General features: G+C 40.7%; 1 protein-coding gene across 2 annotated transcripts; it reads right to left on the bottom strand.

Annotated features, from left to right (window-relative positions):
• Positions 1-228: 228 nt before the first annotated feature.
• Zar1l (zygote arrest 1 like) lies at positions 229-13035 on the bottom strand. Of its 2 annotated transcripts, XM_029559668.1 has the most exons (4): positions 11926-13035; positions 11326-11418; positions 5391-5465; positions 229-504 (listed from the first exon to the last, which is right to left on the bottom strand). In XM_029559668.1, the coding sequence occupies exons 1-4, from the start codon at positions 12529-12531 to the stop codon at positions 361-363; spliced, it is 918 nt and encodes a 305-aa protein (XP_029415528.1). In that variant the 5' UTR covers positions 12532-13035; the 3' UTR covers positions 229-360. The 2 variants fall into 2 exon arrangements, with proteins under 2 accessions (XP_029415528.1, XP_029415529.1); XM_029559669.1 differs by lacking the exon at positions 11326-11418.
• Between the last annotated feature and the right edge of the window lie 208 nt (positions 13036-13243).

Genomic DNA, 13243 nt, shown 5'->3' with positions numbered 1-13243 from the left:
CTGAGATAATTGTGTACAGTGGAAGCAAGGACCTCACCCCCGTGATTATCCCTATAGTCCCAGTCATAATACCCAGCTCATACATTTGGCACATGAATGAACTTTTTTCTTCTTCATTAGTCCTTTCAGTATCTACCATTTCCCAGTGTACTGTTGCTGATTTTACCCTGAAATTACCCATCAATGTGTTTCATGGTCTAGTTCATATGCATTTATTTTATTCTATTTCCATCATACAATTGTTATACAACCTACAAAAAGTACAAAAGCTTAGGCCATTTTCTATTGCTAAGTCAGAGCCAAGTTGAAAAAAGAAAGATAATACAGTAAGTTATACAAATTCATAAGGCACACGACCTGTCATAGGATGTATTTAAAGCTGTAAATATTTCCACAGGAGAATTTCTTGTCTTTGCAGCGACCACAGAGTTCCTGTCGATGAGGCCTCCTTAGATCAATGTGTCTTTTCTTTTGAGGACAGGAACAACAAGATTTTGAGCAAATCTTTAGGAAGCAAGGAACGGTTTGGACAGTAGATGATCAAATTAGTATTTCAAGTGTAATCCTCAAATCAAAATATTTCTTCCTACTCCCCTTTCCCTGGACAGCTTCATCTTCCTTTGAATCCTATTAGAAGCCTATGAACAGTTGTAGAAAACCACTTATTCTTTTCAAAATGAATGATCATATAAGATGCTCAAGAGACTATTTCAATGTCAAGCAAGACAAAAATATAGTTGAGAGCTTTTTTTTTTTTCGGTCTTTTTGAGACAGGGTCTGCCTGTAGTCTCGGCTGGCCTGGAACTTGCTATGTAGATCAGGCTGGCCTGGAACTCAGAGATCCACCTGGCTCTGCCTCCAAGTTCTGGGAATAAAGGTGGCCACCATGCCCAGCCAGTTAAGAGAGCTTTTTAGAGTGTCCTTCTGTTTACTTGTATATATTTGTAGCCAGTGGGATGAGAGGCAGTGGGTATCATTTAATTAAAAGTCATGAGCACAATCATCTTAACCAGAGTTAATTCCACTGCCCAGGGAACATGCTGGCAATGATTGGACATATTTTGAGTTGTTACAACTAGAAAGGAAAGGTATTCTAGGGGAAGCTAAATTCTTTTCTTCACAGAGATACTCAATCTTTACTAATATTTAAAGCAGTGCCTTTCAATCATTATCTCATCCTATGGGACTGGCACGCTCCCACCTTCCTGTCACTGCTAACTTTTGATAATCACTGCTCTATTTTCCACATATTTCCAGGAGTCACACAGAATACACGATTTACCTTCTTAGATCATGAAAAACTGGTATTTTAATTTTCCAAACAGGAGCCTCAAATATGACTTATACAATATTCACATCCTCGGCCTGGTGTGGCCGCACACGCCTTTAGTCCTAGCACTCAGGAGGCAGAGGCAGATGGATCTCTGTGAGTTCAAGGCCAGCCTGGTCTACATAGTGAGTTCCAGGACAGTTGGAGCTACAGGGAGACCCTGTCTCAAAAAGACCAAAAAAAAAAAAAAAAAAAAAACCAATACTCACATCCTCTACTCTCTCACTGAGGAATGTTCTTTCCTTACAAATGAATTCTAATAGCCAATACGTTGTAAGTTAATTCACTGAGGTGGTATCACAATACTTTCTTAAGAAAGAAAAGGTTGAGCTGAGAGATGGCTCTGTGGTTAAGAGCACTGGCTGTTCTTGCAGAGGACCAGGGTTCAGTTCCCAGCACCCACATGGTATCTATCAACCATTTGTAACTCCATTTCCAGGGGATCTGACACCCTCTTTTGGCCTCCACAAGCATTACATGCACATGGTGCACATACATACATGCAGGTAAAACACTCACTCATAAAATAAAAGCAAAAATAAATAATTTTTTAATGAAAGAAAATGCCAAATATAATAAGGGTTCATTTTGAAGATAGATTTCTGCTTCTCACTATAGAAGATTAGGTAATTTGGGCCAAGCTTCCTGGGAACAACTGAACCAAAAATAATTGGTTAAAGGCAACACAGCATTGCCAAAGCATTAAAGAAGAAAACACAGAAACATAAGTAAACCTGACATTTGAGACTGTTTTTTTGTTTTGTTTTGATGTTTTTGAGACAGGGTCTCCCTGTAGCCCCAGCTGTCCTGGACCTCACTATATAGACCAGGCTGGCCTTGAACTCACAGAGATCTGCCTGCCTCTGCCTCCCAAATGCTGGGATTAAAGGCATGAGCCACCACACCCAGCTGAGACTAGTCTTTGAAAAGAAAAAAGTAAAGCATAAAGGTGTGTCTGCTACAAGTAGTTTTATATTCTCTGCCCTAAACTGAAAGGATTTAAAGGGCAATTAAGATCTCATCATCTAATTCTGCAATTTATTAAACATTGGAGATACCTTACAATCTAGCACAGGTCTAATCCTATCAGTCTAACCTTGGGAAGTTATTTGAACTTACTGAGTCTAGTATTGAATCAATGATCTGTAAAATAGAGATAATAACTATTATAAAGGTGAAGCTACAGGAGATGCTGCATGGAAAGACCAGTCAGAGTTAGACAAGAGTTTAACAAATGGATGAGGCTAAAGGATATACTAGACTGAATGATCCCCAGTCAGCAGCTCAGGTTTGGTGTTGGGACCTCAAAGGCTACACCTGAAGACCAAGGATAGAACAAACCCAAACCTGTCTTCACAGATTTGATGCTCAGTTTCAAAAGTAGATCAACCATTGAATGTGGCACACCTTTAATACCAGCACTCAGGAGACAGAGACAGGTGAATCTATAAGATAGAGAGGCCAGCCTGGTCTACATAGCAAGGTCCACACAAGCTGGGGCTACATGAAAAAAAAAAAAAAAAAAAAAAAAAAAAAAAAAAAAAAAAAAGATCAACTATGATTGGAAAATAGGAATGACCTAAAATTGATAGTGTGTCTACCAACCTCTTATAAGCAAACATAAATCCTCTCTGGAAGAAGATACTACACTAAGCTACAAATTATCACTACAGTTTGTCATTTACAAAACCAGCACTCACAGAAAAATTACTAGCTATACAAGAAGACAGAACAGAAGACTTGAAAACCAAGAGGATAGCAACAGACCCACAAGAGATTAAGTTAATGGAGTTATCTGACACAGCTTTTAAAATAACTATACCTGCTGAGCATGGTAGCTCACACCTGCTATCCAGCATTTGGGAGGCTGAGGCAAGAAGATTATCACAAATTCAAGGACAATTGGGGATACATAATGAGTTCTAGGTCAGTTTGGGTTACAGTGTGAGACCCTGTCTCAAAATAAATGAATAGGAGCTGGACAGATGGCACAGCAGTTAAGAGTACTTGTTACTCCTGTAGAGGACCTGGATTCAACTCATAGCATCTACATGGAGGTTCACAACCACCTCTAACTACAGTTCCAAGTGACCTGACACCCTCTTCTGGCCTCTGTGGGATCCTGCATGTACCTGGTACACATACAGTCACACAGGCAAACACATATAAAACAAATACATCTTTAAAAAATAATGAATAGGGGCTGGAGATGCTCAGCAGTTAAGAGCACTGGCTGCTCTGGCAGAAGACCCAGGTTCAATTCCTAGCACCCGCATGGCAGCTAACAACCATCTGTAACTTCAGTTCCAGGAGATCTGATGCCCCCTTCTGACCTGGGAGGGCACTGCATGACACAGGTTCACGTACATGCAGGCAATACACTCATACATGTAAAACAAAAATAAATTTAAAAAAATTTTAAATGAATAACTATGCTTAATATGTTCAAGGAAATGAAATTAATATTTCCAACAATGGTCTAGAAGTTATTGTTAAGTAAAAATTCTAGAAGAGAAAATTCTAGTAATTCAGCTGATGAGATCAGCAACGAATTTGAATTTGTGATCATCCTGACTCAGCCTTCCAAGTTGGTGGGACTACTGGCCTGTGCCACCAAGTTCTCTGATAAGCTAGTTGTTTTTGTTTTCTTTTTTGAGCAGAACACATGTAAATTTATTTTTTAAAATGTGAAAAAGAACTCCCAAGCAAAGAGTTTCAAGACAGAAATACCTTAGGATTTTAAAATAGTGTTCATTTTACTAACTAGGAAACTAATGTATTTACAAGTGAAGGATTTGGTTAAAAACAAATGTCTCAGACCGGGCGTGGTGGCACACGCCTTTAATCCCAGCACTTGGGAGGCAAAGGCAGGCAGATCTTTGTGAGTTTGAGGCCAGCCTGGTCTACATAGTGAGTTCCAGGTCAGCTGGAGCTACAGGGAGACCCTGTCTCAAAAAGACAAAAAAAAAACCCCAAAAAACAAAACCAAACTTCTTGGGATGAGGTTGTAGCTCGGGGGAAGAGTGCTTGCCTAGCATGCATAAGACCCTGTTCAATCTCAGTATGCCCACAACTCACAAAAACCTTGACTACAAAAATCATTTATGTTACATTTTCTAGTAAAACTTAGACAGTTTTTCTTTAAGCTGTTTTAAACTCCCCCTCCCAAACTCAGCAAAAAATTTATTAGGAAGTTCAGATCTCATTGAAATCATTGACTTTCTAAACACTGAAGATGCCATAAATCCATTCACAGATTTAGTCCTAGAAATCTAACCTCTGGCAAGCTATTTCACCTTATTGAACTCAGCCTTCTGACAAGTGGAAACACCTGTCACAAAGGCTCAGTCATAGATGATACAAGTAAAATAGCCCGGGGCTGGAGAGATGTCTCAGTGGTTAAGAGCACTGACTGCTCTTGTAGAGGACCCAGGTTCGTATTCCCAGCACCCACACAGGCTACGATCTCTGCAGCATTGCACGACACGGGTGCACTCACATACACGCAGGCAATACACTCATACGCATAAAAAATAAATAAATAAAATATTTTAAAAAAAACAAGTAAAATAGCCCATAGTAAAAATATAATGGTTACACATTAAATAACTACATTCTCAGTACACTCAGGAGAAACACATACACCATACTTAAACACACCACATAAGGCAACTTTTTGTTTTGTTTTGTTTGGTTTGGTTGTTTGTTTTCCAAGATAGAGCATCAAGTAGCCCAGACTAGCCTTGAACTCCTAATCCTCCTGCCTTAGCTTCCCAGTATTTAGATTACAGGTCTGAGCCATCATGCCTATATAACATATGGTAACTTAAAATGCTGGATATTCCCTGTATTTCTAAAAGTAAAAAATAAAATAAAATAATAGAATTTATTCTTTTATTTTTCTTTTCCTAAAATAATTCTAAAATTTCAAACATAAGATAAACCTAACACTCTTACACCAAGTTCCAATTCTAGAAGACCCAGACACTTTATCAGACACTTTGTCAAAGGCTTCATGTCAATAAACTCAACTAACAATAAAAGCATTCCATGTACTTACCTGACACTGGATTGCTTCTACCCGGTAGGGATTAAAACTCTTTTGGCACTTGCAACAGAGTTGTTTGAAATAAACCTAAAGAGAAATTTGTCTTTTTAATAAAAGCTGATATATTCATACATCTCCTAGCCTCTCAGTTACTTTTTAAAATTTATTTTGTGTAAATGAGTGTTTTGCCTGCATGTATGCAAGTGTACCACTTGTATGCAATGCTCTCAGAGGCCAGAAGAGGGCACTGGATCCCCTGGAATTGGAGTTACGGACAGTTAGCCACCATGTGGCTCACATCCAACCTAGGTCCTCTGCAACAGCAGCCAGTGCTCTTACTCCTGAGACATCTCTCCAGTTTTAGCTCCCAGATTTTTTTGTGTGTCGTATTGTTTTATTTTGTTTTGAGACAGGGTCTCCCCTGTAGCCCCAGCTGGCCTGGAACTTGCTGTATAGACCAGGCTGGCCTTGATATCCAGAGATCTGCCTGCTTCTGCCTCCTGAGTGCTGGGATTGAAGGCGAGTGCCATCATGCCAGGCTTCAGTTCTTAACTGAATTCATTCACTGACTTTGTACTTTGTATGTGCCCTGTACCCTTGAGGTTTTAAGCTCTGCTAGTTCTATCAGTCACTTTTACTTTCCTTACCTGCAAAATTGAGAAAGCACTACTTTCACTCAATAGCAGACATAACCACAATAGACACCCAATGGGAAGTGGCTGTTATTAGTTTTATTCAGTGAATGAACAAAATCTTTCTCCTTTTGTCCCAGTCTATTAACTCTGAAAAGTTGACTTTTCCACTTGAACTTAGTTACTTGTAGCTATATTACCACGTGCTTTCTAAACCTCATACATTGTCCTGTGTACAGTTTTCTCCCTGATTTACCTGGCAAACTTTTATTTCTTTAAGGTCCTGTTTGGACATCATGATACAGCCCATCAAGCAGACTAATCCCTCTGCTTCTATGTCATTTCTGCACTACTTCCACATCCTTGGGACCATTGCATGTATCACCATACTGTACTTTTGTCTACACTCCTATCATAATACATTTTACTGTTGTTATTGTGTGAGAAAGGAGTTTCTTTATAGAGCTCCTGTATAGCAGGAGGGGCTTGCCCTTATTTTGTTTTGTATTTTTTGAGCTAGGGTCTCATGCTGCCCAGACTGCCTCATATTCATTAGGTAGCCCAGGCTGGCCTTGAACACCTTATCCATCTGCCTCTACTTCCTAAGTGTAGAGATTACAGGCATGTACCACCACCACATTCAGCTTCAGGATATATTTTTTGAACTGAGTTCTCTTATCTTGTTTTTTGTACCTTGTAAGGTCTGAATTAAACCCATAAGTTTTCTTCTGGAAAGAGATGGGAGGTGATTTTAACCTAGTTTATAAAACCCAGTCGGGTGTGCCAGCACATATCTCTAATCCCAATAGCACTCAGGAGACTGAAACAAGAGGATAAGAAAAATTCAACACCAGCTTTAACAACATAGCAAGTTTGTAGCCAGCCTGTGTTACTTGAGATCCTATCTCAAACAACAACAATAAAACAATAAACAAATGAATGAAATAAAAGGTCCTGCCATCCTCTGAGCTGGATGCCTTGCCCAGTTGGTGAACAGTGAACAGACCAAGTCGAACACTGTGGAGAGATGGCTGTCCTGCTACTAAAGGCACAGATGTGGATGACATTTTTTAGGAGAGGTAAAAATGATATACAGTATTCATTCAGATACGAAATTCTCAAAATAAATTAAAATTTTTAGGTATGGGGTAACTGACTGCTTTCTGGTTTGATGTCAGGCCCTCTCTACAGGAAGGAATTCATATCTGGTACTGTAAACCTGATCAAAGGCCCATGGCTGGGGAAGTCATAGGCCCTAGTAGGCACACTATTGCTGTTGTTGTTTTGGTAAATAGACATGATATCCCCACCAAAGTGCCTTCTCAATAACTATATTTATGTCTATATAATAGTGTTGCTGTCAGCTCTGTCCAAAGAAACTTCTTTTTTTTACAGTGGGTGGTGGCAACCACAGAGACTCATTATTTGCCAAAGTGATGAGAATAAGTGACTATAGAAATCTCAGTCACAAACAGACATCTGCATCACCCCCTCCAAGGCTCAGAGAACAAAGAGAAGAGGGAGCAGAAAGAATGTAAGAGCAAGAGAAAGGAGGAGAGTGTTGTGGTGCGCTGCCTCCTAAGCATGACATGGCTATTGCATTCTTAAACTTGCAGCAGCTATGATTCTCTGACAAGACCTACACAAGACTGAGCCCATCAACATCCTGTCATTGGAGTGGAGATGGGTTCATAAGGCCTCATCCATCACTGAGGATCTCAGGCAGTTAATGGTTGATGGGAAAGTGAAAGATTTTCTTCAGTGATGCAGCCACTGATGAGGTACCCACATCCCTGTTCCCATAAGCCATCCAATGAAACTCACTGAATCTCTCTCTCTCTCTCTCTCTCTCTCTCTCTCTCTCTCTCACACACACACACACACACACACACACACACACACAAAGACATGAAAGTAGAAGGGAAGTCTAGTTGGGAAAGGGAAGGGGACCAGCAGTCAGTGGGAATAAGAGAGGGACAAGAAAGGTAATGGAAGTAAAGTGAATACAATCCCAATACATTAAATACACATACGAAGATGTCATAATGAAACATATTGTGTATAATATGTGCTAAAAGGCATAAAAGAGAAAGTAAACAAAATCTACTGTTGACAACATATCCACAATGTCTATTGTACATTAAAAAATGACTTCGAGACAGGCCTGGTGGCCCATGCCAGTAATCCCAGGACTTGGGAAGTGGAGGCAGGAGGATCATAAATTCAAGGTAATCCTCAGCTGCACAGCAAACCTGAGACCAGCATGGGCTACATGAGTAAAGGAAAGAAAAAAGGGCTAGGTTTGCAAAGGCTTGGGGAAAAATCGACTATATTGAAAGTAGTTAATAGGCACTGATAGGAAAGAAATTCAATACTGGATTTAAAATACAAAGATATATCTGCAGTTTCTATGGATAAGTTTGTCTTGGTGAAAATGCAAAACTTGATATTTGAAGAGTTGATAGAAATCCTTAAAAGGACATATTAAGGGCTGGAGAGATGGCTCAGCAGTTAAGAGCTCTGGCTGCTCTTCCAGAGGACCTAGGTTTGATTCCCAGCACCCACACGACAGCTAACAACTGTCTGTAACTCCAGTTCCAGGGGATCCAATGCCTTCTTCTGACCTCTGTGGGCACTGCACAACACAGGTACACTTACATACATGTAAGCAATACACTCATACACATAAAATAAAAAGTAGAATATTTTTAAAGTGATACATTATATTTTGAGCTAGTATTACCTTTACATAAGATAAAAATGCAAAGAACTCCAGCAGCAGGAAAGAATATCTAGTCCCACAAAAGCTCAAGGCAGTAGAAAAATAGGAGAGCACTCTAAAACAGATGAAGATATTAAAACATAACCCTGGAAAGAAACAAATGAGTAGGAAAATAGACAAACAAGAAAATGGGGCAGAGGACATAAGAAGTAATAGAAGAAAACTTTCCAGAGCTAAAGAAGAATGTGAGTCTTAAGAGTTTCATGCTTACCAAATACCCAGTACAGCTGATGCACACAGACTTGCTGAAGTTTTGGAATTATAGTGATAAACTGAAAACTATTAAGGCTTCCAGAGAGAAAAAAGAAATAACCTGCACAAGAATGAGAAACAGACAGAAAACATATCACTGGGCACCTTAGATGCTAGAAACAAACGGGCCAGTTTCATAAAGGTTTTGCAAGAAGGCTCTCAATCCAGAACCCTGTATCCAGCCAAATTGGTGTTCAGTTCTGAGGGTAAAACAAAGGTATTTTTGATATAACAGAATTCAGGAAGTTTACTTATTTTGAACCCTCTGAAAGAATTGCTTGGTAATATATTCTAGCAATCTTCCAAATCAAACTGGAAAATGAATCATCACCTCTCTATCCAGAAGGGTGGACAAGGAGGGATCCATAGATGCATAGATGCATCCATAGATGGGCAAAGTAATAGAAGTGGGAAGGGAGTGGCAAGGTGAGTTAGAGTAAAGTCCAAAGTCTGAATCAAGAAGGAAATTTCATCATTTGTCATGATGTGATTTTTTATATTAAAACACTGAGTGTGGTCGGGCGTGGTCGTGCATGCCTTTAATCCCAGCACTTGGGAGACAGAGGCAGGTGGATCTCTATGAGTTCAAGGCCAGCCTGGTCTACATAGTGAGTTCCAGGACAGCTGGGGCTGCAGGGAGACCCTGTCTCAAAAAAGACCAAAAAAAAAAACCAAAAAACAAAAACAACTTTGAGTGTGAAGATAAATAAATATTCTATCAGGTGTGGTAGAACACACAGCACTTGGGAGGAGGGAAAGATCAAGTTTGAGACCAGCTTAAGCTACATAGAAAGACCTTGTCTCATGTCTCAAAAAAAAATCTTGTGTAGTAATGCTTTATCTAAAAGTCAAGTTTTTGAGCTGGGCATGGTGATTCAGGCCTGCAAGGTATCCCAGCACTTGCAAGGGAGAGGCAGAAGGATCAGGAGTTCAAGGGCATAGCAAGCTAGAAGGCAGCCAAGGCTACATGAGACTAGGTTTTTTTTTCAATTTTATTTATTATTTTTATTTTAGGTGTATGTGTGTATTGCCTGCATGTAAGTGCACCCGTGTTGTGCAATGCCCTCAGAGGTCAGAAGAGGCTGTTGGATCCCTTAGGACTGGAGTTAACAGTTGTTAGTTACCATGTGGGTGCTGGGATTCAAACCCAGGTCCTCTGCAAGAACAACCAGCGTTTTTAAACGCTGAGCCATCTCTCCAGCTCCTGAAACTAGGTTTTAAAAACAAACAAATATCAAATGTTTGGGCCTAGAAAGATGACTCAGTGGTTAGGAGTGCTTGCTGCTCTTCCAGAGGAGAAGTTAGGGAGATTTACAACCACCTATAAATCCTGCTCCAGGGAATCAGACACCCTCTTCTGACCTCCATTGGCACACACACGCGTACACACACACACACACACACACACACACACACAAAATAAAAACATAAATAAATCTTTTCTAAAAGAGTCAGGTTTTTGTTCAGCCCTCAGCATGCCTCTTTGCCTTCTCCCTCCATACTCCTTATTCAGAAAGGCAGTATATGAACACGCAGCCCAAACTCAGATGCTCTCAGATGTCAATGAAATGGGCCCACTGTAAACTGCTGAAAAGGAACTGCAGAGGCCAGAGAAAAAAGAAGCAAATTACTCAGTCACAAACTGCTATTCTCACTCTGCTTTTGCTTTGTTTTAAGAGTGGGTCTCCCTGTGTAGCCCAGGCTGGCCTTGAACTCACTATCTTCTTGCTTCAGCTTCCCAAGTGCTGGGATTATAGGTATACACCACCATGCCAGGCTTTGAACATAAAATCTCCCCTAACTTTAAGATGCTGATAATTAACTCACACTGTGGGAGGAGGACCACTTAGTCTTAGCTTGTGTAAACCTTTTCAAACCTTTACAATGCTCTCTCTCACTTATTGTCCCACTTTGTGAATCAACAGTGAAAATTTCCTCAAACTAAGGCCCAAACCTTTTCAAAATATACCAACCCAACAAAAAATGGTTATGGCCTAATGCAGACAAGGGCAAAAATTCATCTGTAAATTCATCTGTACAACTTCACATTTTGTCTAACAGAACTGAAGCCAAACAGCATCAGGTAATAACTTGGGAACTACTGTGGACTGTCCAATTCAGATCCACGTGACTATTTACTAAGCACTCACTGCATGCCTGTCACCAAGGACACCAAGATGAATCACACAAGGTTTCAACAGTCATGCTCCAACACAAAACAAGTATTCCCACTTAACACCTGTGCTGGGCTCTCACCTTACCTCTGATCACTTTTACTTACCTTGTTAGTTCCAGAAATGCACCATACATAAGCACTCTCCCATCTGGTCTTACAATCTTTACAGTGAAAATAGCCATATTTTGGTTCCAAAAACTGAAAATAAAGGGAAGGAGGACTCTTTCACTATTGGGGGGGAATCTAGATCCTCTTTTTCTAATTGATTTGCCTATGAAATAGAATTTATCTCTTTGGCCTCACTTTCAGCTATTCTCAACATTAATTTAACTTCTCAGCTCTTTGATGGCTCACACTGGGACTGGTCTTATGGCTATTACTCAGATTTTTCCAATCCATTTCCCACACCACTACCAACACAATCTCCCCAAATAAAAGTCTCATCTAACATTTCATTCATTTGAAGCTGTTGTCTCCTCACTGCCAACAGCAAAAGACTGGGTACTCTATCTTACCAAACACTTGGAAAAACGCACAGACCACATAAAACACATGTTCTGGAACTCCTACTCCCTCATCAAATAAAAGGCAGAAATGAGAGATTTCATAATTGGAAAAAGAAGACAAAGCCGGTGAGGGGCTGAGAAGACAGTTTAGCTGGAAGCTGGGATTCAGCGGTGGATCTAAGGCTGCATTTCTAGGTACCTGCTTCCTCTTTCTGTCCTGAGGATGTGAAGCATCTTCCTCCCCAGACTCGGGCTGTGATGGAAGTTCCCTCTGCTTGTCATTATCTGACTTTGATGTTGGTGACAGTGGCTGGCTGACCTCTGCAGGGCCTGGAAGCTCTTGGCCTTCTTTATCTTCCCCATCCTTATGGAGCTGGATCAAACCTCTTCGACCCACTGGTGGATAGACTCCCCAAGCCACCACCTTCTCCCTGGGGCCAGTTCTGTCCCAGAGGGAGTTGCTTCGCAGGGTCTGAGGCCCCAGGGAGCACTGTACTGACTTGTCCACCCGCAGGCTCACCTGCACCCCCACCTCCTTGGTGTTAGCCTTGCACAACCGTAGACTCAGGTTAGGGTTCATCTGGGTGAGAATAGCTTTAAGCTGTGCCCTCTTGTAGGGGTCCATGTAGTACTCAGAAATATTTGAGGGTACCAGAGGCCCTGGCCTGGCCAAGAAAGTGGGAGGACCCAGGTTTTGCCTCCAATTTGGCTGCTTACAGTGCCCTGACAGGCCAGAGTGACCCAAAGGCAGCATGTTCCCATAGCCCTGGTATAAACCATAAGGAACACGGACAAAGCGTTCCATTGAGTCAGTTCCCTTGTGGAGTTTGTGTTCTTATTTTGCCTTCCACCTTCATCTACCTCTTTGTCCTAGTAGAGTTAGTTCAGATTTATCCAGGCCTCTCCATTTATTTCACAGTGGAAGCTGCTGCCTATTTCCCTAATTGAAGGAGGGATCTTACCCACTTGATTCTTAATTGTTTTTCTCTACCTTTTCAATTTGCAGTCCCTGAATCTGTTCTCAAAGCTGTTTTTCATTTCTGACATCTTAACACAGGCTTTAATTAGCTATTTCATTCATTTATTCTTCTGGTTACTATTAATAGATCCTTTGTTGGCTGGTGAGAATGTTAGTATAGCTATTATGGAAAACAGTATGGAAATTTCTCAAAAATTAAACGTATGATCCAGCAATCCCACTATTTTGGTGTATACTCAAAGGAAGTGAAATCAGTACATTAAGAAACAACTGCAGGTGCTGGAGAGAGATGGCTCAGCGGTTAAGAGCACTGGCTGGTCTTGCAGAAGACCTGAGTTTGAATCCAAATACCCACACGGCAGCTAACAACCATCTGTTACTTCAGTTCTAGGGGCTCTGCCACCCTCTCTGTTCTCCTTGGGCATTGCAGGACATGGGTGCACTTACATACATGTAGGCAATACACTCATACACATAAAAATAATATTTTTTAAAAAGAGACAACTGTACTCCATGTTCACAGAATTATTTGAGTCTA

The sequence above is a fragment of the Nannospalax galili genome, unplaced genomic scaffold (assembly GCF_000622305.1).
Source record: "Nannospalax galili isolate Female #2095 unplaced genomic scaffold, S.galili_v1.0 scaffold768, whole genome shotgun sequence".
In the NCBI taxonomy this organism is placed as follows: domain Eukaryota; kingdom Metazoa; phylum Chordata; class Mammalia; order Rodentia; family Spalacidae; genus Nannospalax; species Nannospalax galili.
Note: the sequence above shows the minus strand (reverse complement) of the source record. Positions and strands in the feature narration are given on the sequence as shown.